This window comes from Tachypleus tridentatus, chromosome 4, assembly GCF_004210375.1.
Source record: "Tachypleus tridentatus isolate NWPU-2018 chromosome 4, ASM421037v1, whole genome shotgun sequence".
Classification (NCBI taxonomy): Eukaryota; Metazoa; Arthropoda; class Merostomata; order Xiphosura; family Limulidae; genus Tachypleus; species Tachypleus tridentatus.
In genome coordinates, this window is record NC_134828.1 from 38,491,834 (window position 1) to 38,506,011 (window position 14,178).

A 14,178-nucleotide genomic window follows, 5' to 3' on the forward strand; every position below is an offset into this window, starting at 1 on the left:
TTGAGAGTTACAACTACAACAGTAATGTTTATATTGCCTTTCATAATTCAAATGCAGCATGCACACACATTTATATACACCTGCTAAGTTAAATAAACCAAACAAAACAAGATAAGCCATGCATAAGTATACATAGATATGCATGTATGCAACTGAATAATAAAATTACCCCAAACAGTTTGTCCACCATCTGCTCCATGTGGCAAGAAGGAAAAAAGGAAAAAAAACATTTAACCCTGAATTACAATTTTAGGCTTGAATAAAGAATATCCCTTTTCACAAGGCCTAATCATGAATATCTCTGGTGACTAAAATTAATTTCAGACATCTACGACAGTATGAAGTAGCCTAAAATGTAAAGAAAAATGACTAAATGAAAAATATCTCTAAATGCATCATTAAAAAAAGGTAAATTAATTTGATGACACATATTTCTTTACTTCTCAGGAGAGAATTTAACTGTGCTTTCAATAAACAGTCTGTGAAGTTAAACATATTTTCCTGGTAGACATTAAGTTGGTTCCAAGATTATATATTTCAATGCATAAAACCCTAATCACTTTATTAATGCACCTTGAGAACTACTGAAAATAAAAAAAACACAAATACTGACACAACACATTGCAGCTTAATATAAAACAACCACATAATTACATTTTCTCAACAGAACTTAAGGAAATTAAACAACATAAATAATTCCCTGGAGACATTCCTCCTCCATTCAAGTTAAAAGAATTGTAAAAAGTAATAAATGAATTAACATGGTTTTATTTCTTTTCTACTTCCTGAAGAAAAATAACTTGAGAAAGGGACTTTAGCAAAGTAAAATACAGCATCAAAATACCTTTGCACATAGATTTTTAGAGAATTCTTGTGTAAAGCTACAAAAGAGCTATTACATTGCTATTTCTAATTTTGATATCACAGACAAGAAAGAAAACAGCTAGTCCATACCACTCATTTCCAACACTTGAGCTATCCTTGTCTGACCAAACAGTGGGTTTGACTATGACTCTCATAGCTTATCCATGGCCCAAAAGTTGTGCAATGTATACCATGAATCTTCAGATTCACAATCCAGGAACATTAACCACTAACTCATATCTGATTTGTAGACATGTACTGCCCAAAATTACATACTACACAATAATAAAACCTCAGACATTAATTTAGCAGAACAGTTACGGTTAGACTTAATGGCAGAAATGAAATGTTGAACTCAAAATATCCTAGTATAATACTGTTAAAATTTCAATTATAGATTAGCTGTTAAAACTTGAAATTTAGAAATTACATTTATTATTGCAAATATTTTATGGTATTCTTTGAAGTTAATTAGTTAACAAACAGTTTTATACTAACTGAAACAGATGCATTGCACTTGGTCAGTAAATCAGATCTATTATTAAATTTTTCTTCAGCTATTCAGAGACAGATAAAGATGGAGATTGCATCAGAAAAGGGGCAAATAAGAAGGAAGCTACTGCATAAAACTTCTAAGTTCATCATCTATTTTATTTTTCATTATATTCATTGCAACTTAAATTCACGAAAATTTCCAGACTTTAAAAGATTTGTAAATATATTTTATTTTTTCTTGACCTTCCAGAAATTCCATGACTCTTACAAACATTGTCACACATTCAGTTAATAGTATTAACATTAAAATGTTCAATGTAAAGCAGTTGTAAAGCCAACTTCCTGGCATCAAGAAAATCTATTTGATAGTTTAATATTCCATCACCTTTATCAAGTTTGTTTTTTTAGTAGTTGAATCAGTATCTATCAAATATAAGCATCTAAAAACGTAATATTTTTTGCAAAGCAAGACAATTTTAATGCATTTTTAAAAACAGTTGATTACAAAGTAGAAGTAATTGGTTTACACCCTTTAAAAGACTTGAAATACACTTTTAGATATTACAACCAGAATGGAGTTATTTTTAAAATGAGTATTTTTCTAAAAAATACAAGAATTCCAAAAATTACTTACTCTTGTTGATTTACACATAAGCATTACTTTGTCAAACACAAAGATGTATCTGTAATAATACCAAAGAATTATAAATATGCAACAATCATAATAAGACATTGCACATATGTACTTTTAATATCAAATGAACACGAATACTTCAATTACAAAATTGAATAAATGTTCTGATATCTATACACATATTAGTTTAAATTCTAACATCATCTCTACTTAAATTCTATGTTGACACTAGTTATTAATATCCTATGTTCTCGTTACTGACCTGGTTCAGCCATTTTGTGTACAGCTAGAGTAAAATACATAGTCTATTTATTAACCTTATATTTCTTTGTTGTTGTTTTTTTCTAAAGGAAAAAAAGGAAGATACTGGAAACTATATCTTTAAATCACTTCCATCATTTTCATTACCACTATTAGCAAGACCCAATGTGAAATTCATCTGCAAAAATAAATCTTTCTATGTCAGCTTGGAACTGGAATAAGCATTTCTACATAATGATTTTATTAAAATTGGGATTTAGTAATAGTCAGCTTTTGTTTTCATACTAAGATGTAGGGATGTTATCTTTATATGTTTTCTTACTCTTTGGCATTGCTCATACTGTTTTAAGCTATAAAACACATACATGTATACAAACTCTTCAAGTTATAGGACTTACAACTTTCAAATACCCGAGTTCACATAAAAAAAGTTATAAATCTGCTATCTACAACATCACACTTTCTTTTTTCTTTATATGGAGCTTATTTTGTGCCTTATTACTTTATATCTATTGTAGTACAGTTATAAGTTATTAATAGTTCATCAAACCACTGAAAGAACTACCAAATTTCTTCCTTTCTCAACCATGGTCACACCTTAGAGTAGTGCATTACTTGAGGAGCTTTTGACTTGCAAAGTGAAAACAATTTTAATCTAAAACACGTTTTTAAAAACCAACATATTTAGTGAAATGCAGATAAATAAACAACTATTTCAATGCTGACCTTAAAAGGTGAAATTAAAACATTTTTAATGAAACATTGAGAAACCAGTACTCTCTGGTTATGTCTAAACCTCAAATTTGTTCAAGATACTCTATTTTGTCTAAACCTTCAGTCTGTCTATAAAGAGTTTTGAATTTCTAATGAACATAGATTTACAAAAATCTCTGTGTTTAATTAAGCCTTTTCTAACTTCTGCCTTTACTACCTCATAATTACAAATAGGAGTTTCTCACAAGAGTCAATAATTTTAATATGCTTTATAAATATAACTCCAATCAATTTCCAGTTGTATAAAATCTGTAAATTAAGATTTTATAATGTATCAGCAAACATGCTTTTACAAACCAAAAACAAAAGAAGCTGAATTGCATCAAGTGTTAACTGTAACTTTTATAATGTGTTCCTGAAACTAGAATCATGACCTGGTTGTATCACCCTGTCAAACTACTTTCTATATCACAAGAAAAAGCCTGCAAAAATCCATATATACATGCCTATCTTTAAACAGAAGAATATTTTTTTACTAATTTTTAACAAAAACATTTTATATTTGCATTTTACCAATGACAATTTAAATTATCTAGTCAATAAGTGTTGCAAGAATGTTGACTTAAGCTCAGAATTTTAATTATATATTTTTTCTTTTTAAGAAAAAAATAAAATAAATATGGGTCACTCTTATTTGCTACAGAACAGTCCATTACATTTGATGAATGGTAAATCAAATACTAGAAAAATACAAGGGTAATAAAAGTTGAGTTCCCTGTAATATTCACCTAAATAAACTTAGCATTTAAAAATCATAAAAAATAATAACATATGATAACTTTTAAATAATTTAGACATGTACACACTAAAAGCACAAATTAATATACCTAAATATAATCATGCATGATGACCTACTTTTTTCTTAACATGAAGAAGATATTCCATTCAGCCCAAAACACAAAATAAGGGATTAAGTGATTTAAATAAATAATAATTTATCTTATATCTTCATAAAGAAAACATTATATCCATTGATGTAATTTACAATCACTCTTGATGTAAATATAGTTGCTATTGCATTGAAATAAGTGTGATAAGAAAAATAATAATCTTTCTCAAACTTCTCAAAAAAGTCAAACTTCATAAATTCTGTGGGTTTGTATGCAATAGCAGTTTCAAGCTTCCATGTTATAAATAGGGCCTGGCGCTTCCCCCTGATCCTTGACCCCTCATTCTCTCTTACCCCTTTTTCTCAATATATATTATTTATTCCTCTTGCAAGATAAAAACCTCATAAAGTTGTTCCATGGGAATGTTCACTATTAAGTAGTATCAACATATAAATACTAAGATACAAGATGGACCTTTTGGAATCCTATGTTTATAAAATATCTGCTTCAGCCAAGACCCCCCCCCCCAATGGCACAAGCTCTAGTCATTTGCACCAAGCACATCCCCTCCTCCAAACCCTGCTTAATGAATTATAATGTGTTTGGTCCAGATAAGGATTTGATAACAAGATTAAGAGAGTTTATCAAATCTTATTAAACATTAAGACACACCTATTTTTCAGCCTGTTATCATCATGTGATCTAACTTTAAGTTCTCCATCCTTTAAAAGACGTCCATAATCTCTCAGTTCAGTGTTTTCAGGCTAAAAGTAGAAACAATATTTGACTAAAACAAAAAAAACCAACAAAACAACTTATATTTTCATATTAATACAAAATAAACATGATACAAATAAAACTGTGCTAAAGTACAAAGACTTGTATCCAGCCGAGATAAAATGGACCCTACTTTGAATAAGTAAAAATTACCATTGGTTATTATAACAATAAACACTGAATAGCTAATAAATGACTGGTTCTTATTTTTGAAATTAATATTTGACCACACATACAAACAAAAGAAAGTTTTTACCAATTAAATTTTTCTCAATATGCACAAGAGAAATGTTTAGTGCACACTCACTGATGAGATACAGCTAAATAAAACAATCCATATAAACAAATAAAACTGTTTAACCAACAAAAAATGTAATAGGTTACACAAGCAAATTACAGTTGAAGTTTTATTCACAAATCATTCTGAAAAGTGAGAGTATCAAATAAAGCATAATTATTCATTTGAAACTATAGACAAACCCAAAAATATCTCTGTCTACAGGTTTACCAATAAAAAATAAAATACTAACTAGGAATTTCATATGAAAATCTAGGTCAAACTGAGAATTAAATGAAAATATAGAAGCCAACAAAGTATGAAATCAAGTTAACAGTTGTTGTTTTTTTAGTTTCTTAGGATTTGCTCATCTTAAAACAAGGAGAAAAGCTGTATCAATGTTTTAGTTCTTGGTATCTTCTAGCTGCCATTAATTGTTAAACAGACTCTCTACTTTCACCAAATATACAAGTTTTGTACTAAGTCAACCATACTTTATACACCTCAAAGGAAATCCTATTTTTAAACTTTTTATTTTGACAACTGAACATTTAATAAAGTATGCTGGATATACATGAATTTTCAAACTAAGTTTAAAATTTCTCTAAGAAATTTTACTGACTTAGTTACTCACAATATACATTTTACAAAGTCCATCCATACAGAATACATTAAACACATATCACCTCATCCAATGAGCTTTAAAATTTGTTCACTGCTTATAAACTTCAATACGTACCTCACCTGCATCACATCCTGAAAGTTTGAGGGATCATTAAAAAGTATAATATACAACTTAACAACATTAACATCTCAAAATTTTAATAAATCCCTAAGAAGTGCAATACAGAACGTACTATTATCAACATCCAGATGTTTGAAAGATCCTTGTAAAGTATAATACATACGTGTCTTATTTAGTCAGCCATGAAGAAACTTGGACTGATGCATATCTCACATAGTTCAGCATTTTATAAATTTTTTACAACATTAGTTTATAATTCAGTGTCATTAAAAAATATTTACCATGTCAAGATCCGTGATGCTGGCCTGAATGTCTCTTATTATTTCTAGAGTTTCACTATCTCTTTTCACTTCGTTAATGTATTGAGAAATGTCCTAGAGATAACAGAAGTAGATATAAAACTATACTTTTAATCATTACATTTTATGAAAAACCCAATCTGATGTCAAAACATTTTCTACAGAATATAGTGGGGCTTGTTTTCTTATTATAAATATAAATTAAACTAGAATATTATAATATTTCAGCATTTACAATAATTATATTCATCAAATATAAAAGTGATGTTTATCATCTCAAAAATAAATGTTGTCTTTACAAGCATGATAAAAAAAGTTTTAAATAACTATTAGTTTATTTATATTAAACCATTTTGTAACTTGAGCCAACATTTACTGTGATGTTTTAATTTAAGAATGTATAAGCCAAACACCTTGGCATATTATGAAATGTTCCAACTTACTGGTGAAAAAAATTCAGTAACACTAAAAATAGATAAAAAATATGAATTTCAAAACAATTTTACTGCATTCAAAATAACATTACAGAATATTACACAAGCAATTGTAATTCTGTAAACCTACCACTGTCCCAATGGTGGAAGCATGAAAAGCCACATTCAGTCACCTCACATTACAATTTATTTGTTAGTTATTTATGAAAATACATTTTGCAACATAGTAACAAATATTTAATCCACTGTGACAGTTTCTGAAGCAAACAGAAAAATGGCAGTCAAAGACAAAAAAAAATTAAATTGAAAGTAATTAACTTCACTTGTTATAATAATGTATACTCTTCAAAAAAAGAAATGCAAAAGGCAAAATATGAGACAAATTGTTAACACGTTTATTCCGGGTAGTTCTGTATGACATGTGTGAAACTTTACACATTCACTGCTGAGCATCCAAAGTCTGCAAAGGCTCACAAGGTGAAGTTTAACGTCACTCAACGTCAATAACAAGTATGCCCCTGTGAGCATCAATAACTGCTTGGCACCTCCTGCCCATGGAAGCAATGAGATGACGAATCACACCCTGTGGAATGGCTGTCCATTCAGCCTGCAAAGCTGCTGCAAGCTGAGGTAGAGTCTGCGGTTGAGGTTGTAGCCGTCCCAGACATTGGTCCAACTTGTCCCAAAGATGTTCGATGGGGTTTAAATCTGGTGATCTGGAGGGCCAGGGAAGAACGTTGATGTTGTGAAGACAGTGGTGAGTCGGGCTGTGTGAGGATGGGTGTTGTTATGTTGAAAAACGTCGTTGATGTTCACCATGATGGGTTGCACATGGGGCCTAAGAATCTCGTGAGACGGTTGCATACGGTCTGATCGAAATCCCACGCAGCCCTGGTATGGTTGAGGCAGTAGACGTCGCAGTGGTGGTCCTATCCCAAAGGTGACGTATCCTGATATTGCGATCTTGTGTGGGCGTGGTCACACGAGGTCTGCCAGATCGTGGACGGTCACGAGTTGATCCATGTTGTTGGTGACAATTCCATAGCCTTGTGATGGTGCTTTTGTGGACATTCACAGCTCTGGCAACATCTGATCGAGATTCGCCTGCTTCCAAGCGACCAATGGCGTTGTGCTTCAGTCAGTCTTGGCGTAACTGTATTGCATGTCGGTGGCTTAACACCGAGCTATGGAAACCGAGAACCTGTCACTTTTATAGGGATTTTGCACATGTTGCACTTGCAGAACATGCAGATCTCTCAAACAAATTTATTGGACACACATGCGTTTTGGCGAAAAATCCAATGTTTTCCTCCGTTTTCAAAGTGCACAACTTTTATTGTCATTTTGATCTGATAATCAGTGTCTTAACACGTGTAACATCACATACTCTGAGCTTGTAACGTTATTACATATATTTCTCTTTAAAATAACAAAAATATCCCTTTTGCATTTCTTGTTTTCAAGAGTATATAAATATTCTGGTTGAAATATTGTTATTATACACTCTTCTAATTCTGAAAATCCTTAAGAGACTAGATGAAGAAAGTAGTGTTAAAAATATAATAGGTTTAACAAAATGTTTTCTGAAAAGTATGATTAATTATAATCATGCTTTGTCAGCTTGTAAAAAATCACTCACACCAGGAAAATTGTTCTTGTAATAAATGGCCTACATAAATAGTATTCCAACCATTAGTGTGTTCATTGTATCCCAGCTGGCCTGAAAAGATCTGGATTGAAAGAAACTTATTGTCGACAATATACATGACAAATATGGTGGGAATGAAATACTATAATGTTACCTTCCAATTCTGGAAAATTCCTAAGGGACTAGATTAAACATGTGGTGTTAAAAATATAATAGGCCTAACATAATGGCTTGTGAAAAATACAATTAATTATAACCATACTCTGCCAACTTGTAAAAGTCATTCACACCAGGATAAATGTTAGTATTAAAAATGTTTCAAAGTTACAGGAAACTGGAGATCATTGGAACAATACATTACTGGACATACGGTTTTCAATGAAACATAAATGAAGTGAAATTCAATCACTGATTTTATTTTTTAAAAGACTGTGAAACAGAAGGATACTCAAGAAATTGTACATGTAATACAGACTACAAATTATTTAAAACAGAAAATAATGGTTCCACAGATGAAATATTACACATTAACAGAGAATCCATAAAGAGCTAGCACACTGTGAATACAATAATTACATTTTCCCTCAACTGAAGGTCTGCTCAGGCCAGGTAACAACAAAAAAGACCTGGATTTGGACTTGGATGAAGTGACTTTTGTCAAACTTGTTTATAAAAATTTTAGCTTCCTCTGGCTCTTTGTTAAATTGTTCTACTTTGTTTAAAAAACATTTTCAAACTTATTTCTTGAAAAATGGCATCCTTCACCTATAGTTGCAGCCAGACAATACTTATTTGGTAGTTTTATAAGTTTTATGCTTGATATCAAGCAATGCTTTAAAGACTTTTGCACTCTTATAAATACTGTTAAAACAATATTAAATAGAAACCACAAAGGTATTAATATTTATATTACATTTTTCTTTCCTATTTCTGCAAGTGGAAATACAAAAAACAGACCTTCTTGATCTATGCAGACATCTACATTGAACCAACCTGGTCTTTAACTTCAGTTATTACGTCTTTAAAAATTACAAAGTTTGGCATGCCAATTGGAAAAAGTAAAAGTGAAACAATGATTTATAACTAGAAGAGCTTTCCTTTTTGAAATAAACATTTTTATTTAGTTCCTCACTGAACTGAATGTAAACATTCTACAGTATAGTGTAATGTTAATCATTGTGATTAAAACAGGTTTTATTTCTTTTTCTTAAGTATTAATTAATAATTTATGACATTATTTAGTTCTCATTAGTTTGTTTCATGAAGTACATCTAGTATACATAAAGTATATTTATTACATTTAATTTGTATGGTTAGTTACTCCTCATATGAAGATGTCATTATTAAGTTTGTGTTTGTATTTTTCTTATAGCAAAGCCACATCAGGGCTATCTGCTGAGCCCATTGAGGGGAACTAATTTTAGCATTGTAAGTCTATAGACTTACTGCTGTACTGACAAGGGTCACCAATAATAAATACTTATGTGTGTTTTTAAGGCATTATCAACTCCAACAACATGACCCATAATACAAAAATTTACTTTAAATTTCACATACATTTTGTGCAGCTTCTCAATGTTAACTTCATAAAAATTATTTAGAAACCTTTCTTTTGTAAAATTAAGAAAAGAAAAACTATGATAATTATAACTGCAAAAACACTTGATATTGTAGCTTTCTGTACATTTCAATTCCTAAAATTTGATTTTCTTGTACTTAACTTTAAAGCAGCTGTTATAATTCTAGGACTACAAAGATTTTAAAAAGCAGGTTTAGCCCTGCATATTATTACCAAGAACTGCATGCAACAGAAACAACCAGGCTTAATAACAAAGTGACCTATAAAATTCTCATGTTAATGTTACATTAACTGTTGTGAAAATTTTGAAGTTTTATTTTAATTTCTTTTCTGTCATTAATTTTCAGCACAGCCAACAAGTGACTGTCCTCCTAGATCTCTCTGTTGAAAAGTATTAAGTAATTAACATAAATTGCATGCTTAACATATTTACTTTCTCTTAATGGAGATCTAAATTATTATGGAACAAAATTATGTTTGTATCAATAAATACAAATTGGGTAAACATACAAACTTTATAATATGAATCATCAACTTTCAATTAAGTCAACTTCTTCACACTACATGGTTTAACATGTGCAGATACGTTCTACAGAATAAATTAAGAAACAAATTATTATTGAATAAAATCAAAATTATTTTTAAATTGTATTAAAAAAAACATTCTCACTGCTGTTAGAAACATTCTTTAAACACAAATTAATCAAAATTTCTGCAAAACAAGTAATGCTGTCATTATTTGGCCTTATTAATTTTGATCATTTGTATGTAATTTACAAAAACTTGATATCTTTTCTTTTTTTTTTTGTCATTAAAACTTGCATCAAATGTTGACAAAAGAATGTTATTACCCTTTTTATTCTTTGTTGCTCAGCTCATAATTTTATTAATTTACAAAGTGCTCTTATTCATTATAAGTATTATAATGGAACAAAACTGGTTTGGATTTTTTATGTATATACACAAGTGTTAGTCTTAAAACTGTATATCAATTTAAAGATATAAAGTATAGCTTTCATAAGTTATGACTGACTCATTATTTGTAAATTTATTATATATATATATATATATATACACACACACACACACACACACACACAAATAAGTAAATATATAACATTGTTTAAACTTTTTCATTTCCACATATATGAAACATAATATGACTTTAAACTGTAACAAATAAAATACTGATATGGCAGATACACAACTCACTAGCATACAGTCTAATGCCTTTTCTAGTCCTTCATAGTCCTCATGTGTTTTAGGTGTATTTCTCAGAAGTTCCTAAGTAAATAAGATAAAGAAATATATTAATTGAGAGTGTGAAATAGATTTTTTACATAATATACAACTTAAAAGTAACAATGTATGGGGTAAACTTTTTATTTGTTAACGTATGTATATTTTTGAAAAACATAACATAGAATTTGTTTGCAGTAGATTGCAAATTCATTTTGTAAAATGAAATCTTAAGCTATTAGATTTATGATTATTCAAAATATACATGATGGTGTCCTGTGACAAACATGATGTGTAGATATTACAAACAAAAGTACTTATGACATAATTTGCTGGACTGTCATTTTAGCTACTTATCAACAAAAATGAAATTAAAGATTTCTCCCAAAGCACTTAACTAGTTTATTATGCTACTTTTCAATCATCATAAGAGTAGCAGTAAAAGTTCTTAAAGAAACAAAAGAAAAAACAGCCATCATGTTGTGACAAAATGAGGAGCTAATTTTTAAGTAACAAAAACAGTGAATTGAGATAACATTAGAAGGTACAGTTATCACAGTTATCATCAACTAGAAAATCTGAATAATAAAAATGTCTGAAAGAATACAACAGAGAATGTGAAAACAAGATAAAAATATTACTGAAAACCTATATGTAGAGAAAATAGGATTTGAATATGATAAAAAATGGGCTCTACTCTACTCTATAAAAAATTTAGTCCTTTAGAGATTACTGGTAATGTTATTTTAATAAAGTGGGTGTAGAAGATTTAAATACATGTTTGAGATAGGTTTACAATAGTATTATTTGCTTTCACTCATAGATGCATTCTAGACCAACCAAAAACTTATGGATATAAATAAAAGAAACTAAAAAAAGAAAAAAAAACACATTCATCCTTGTAAATAAATGAACTGTAGATGCATTCTACCCCAACCAAAATCTTATGGATATAAATATAAGGAACTAAAAAAAAAACAATTCAACCTTGTAAATATGATTTAAATAAGTCCAGAGTGTCATGTATCAGTGTACCACCATTATCACAAGTAAAGAGATATAACTAGGCCACTGTCAGAATATCAATACAGAATCATCTTTTAAAGGTCATAATTTTGGAATGTTCTATGAATAGCAATTTAAATGAAATATGAGCTAAACAACTAGGTCAAAGACTTCTAAAGTTCAGGAATATCAATCAGTGATTTCTAGTTTAGATATGTTATATACAAGAGCACAACAAATCAACAGAACTCACTGCCTACATGGAAACTTTCAACCATATAGTGAAATTGACTGTTACAGTCATTATAAATGACCCACAAATAAGAGATCAGAACACATTCACAGTTGCTGCAGCTCAAAACCCTCACTAAAACAATACATAACCCTATCCCACAATTACAAAACAAATTAATCAGTGTTAGTTAACCATTTACTACTGTAGAACAAAAACACTGTAAATAGTATGTTTCATTCCAATAAAAATTCTTGAGTTTTCCTCAAGCTCTGATTTGGAATATCTTACCTCCAGTTGAGACCATGTACTAAATTAGGCCTAATGTTTAATTTCTGCAGAAAAGTTTGATCATAAAAGTTATCTTCTACTTCATGAAATAATTCAATTTCCTTCTACTCTGCCTTGTATACATAGAATTGTTTTATGACTATCACACGGAGCAATTAAATACAGAAAAAATGTATTGGAAGAATTAATACAATTTTGGCAGTTTTTAGAGAAAAAAATATTAATTCAGGTAAGGAAGAGTCAAGTTTTGCTGTTTATGTTTATTATGTTTTGTCTATCACTTTCACTAATGATGTAAATCACCTATACTTCAAATTTAAATAGTTTACTTTAACTTTTCAAATTAACTTATCGCAATGTAATAGTTTTCCATCTATACAATTAGCTGTCCTTTGTCTCCTTCAACAAATAGTGTTTGTATTTGATTTGGCTTCAAATTAAAGTCTTTTCTTCTTTAATTACAATGATGTATATCTGCCATTCTACATGCTAGGTCCTCAAATTGCTAGTTATTGCAAGTTATTGAAAGCTTGATCTATGGTTCTCTGAATTGGCACAATATATAATAGTTAAATAATTTAATGCATAAGAAACTTGCATTGCTATGCCTGATACAGGATGGTTACTCTAAGATATCATGCTCTCAATTTTCTTATTATAAGAGCATTATTACCCTTTGTTTTTGTTTGCAACTTAATCTGAAAGTTGGCTATTCTGTTTGTCTGAAGTTGTTAGCAGTATTTACAATAGTTTCTCTCTAAAACTCACTGAAAACTAGTATTGATTTATTAGAATTTTCTTCTAATTTCAGAGTTGCTCATGCTCTTTATTGTACATTGAGACTTTGTTCTCAAACTTTATTGAAATCCTACTAATGTATCTATCTTCAAAAAATATCATTTAGCTCACAACAATCGTGGAAATGTTCATGTTTTATTTAGCTATAATCTCCTCTCATAAAACTACCTGTTTCATATTTACAAAGGGAACTTCTAAAAACAACTGAAACAGCAAAAAGCATGAACATAAACATACAGAAACAACAGTTCAGTCAGAGTTTGTCTAAAACAGACTATATACAACTGAAAAGTAAAAGCTAGATTGTCAATTTTTGTAAATTTTTACTTGTAACAATAAAGTAATTGATAATTACTAGTGTAAAAAATATCTTAAAGTTAATGTTCATTACTTACCAAAAATCATCACTTCATTTTCTTTTTAACTAACTATAGTATACTAATAAAGTAATTAGAAAACTTGTCTACACTTATACAGATTTACCTGTTGTTAGGCAATCAGTCAAGCAAAATTTATGACAGTTGAACTTCTTTGTGTAAAGTTCTTTCGTGAATTAGACTAGAATTTTAAAAAATAAAACTTCATTCACATAGTTTGTGTTCTTCCTAAATTATATAAATTTTGAAGATGAAAAATAAAAGTAATAAGAATAATTGTACTGCTACAGATCATATCCCTTCATGATGCTCTCTTAACATATTCAACAAATACATCATATCCCTTCATGATGCTCTCTTAACATATTCAACAAATACATCATATCCCTTCATGATGCTCTCTTAACATATTCAACAAATACATCATATCCCTTCATGATGCTCTCTTAACATATTCAACAAATACATCATATCCTTCATGATGCTCTCTTAACATATTCAACAAATACACTTAAAAAAAACAACTTACACTTCTCTTTCACAACTGAAAATACATCCTATATGAAGACATTTTATTTTTCTCAGCACAACTTCCTTAGTTTTTTTTTTGTCAAGTGAG

General features: G+C 29.5%; 1 protein-coding gene across 6 annotated transcripts in view; it reads right to left on the reverse strand.

Annotated features, from left to right (window-relative positions):
• The window catches only part of LOC143248879 (protein vav-like), a 111,784-nt gene that overhangs the window by 49,140 nt on the left and 48,466 nt on the right, over window positions 1–14,178 (reverse strand). For 4 of the 6 annotated variants that reach the window (XM_076497760.1, XM_076497759.1, XM_076497763.1 and 1 more), the window contains 5 exons: window positions 10,830–10,901; window positions 5,939–6,031; window positions 4,531–4,622; window positions 1,994–2,042; window positions 170–190 (listed from right to left, as the gene is read on the reverse strand). In XM_076497760.1, coding sequence (XP_076353875.1) covers window positions 170–190; window positions 1,994–2,042; window positions 4,531–4,622; window positions 5,939–6,031; window positions 10,830–10,901 — 327 coding nt within the window. The remainder of the gene's footprint in view (window positions 1–169; window positions 191–1,993; window positions 2,043–4,530; window positions 4,623–5,938; window positions 6,032–10,829; window positions 10,902–14,178) is intronic. The other 2 variants (XM_076497762.1, XM_076497761.1) reach the window with 1 other exon arrangement.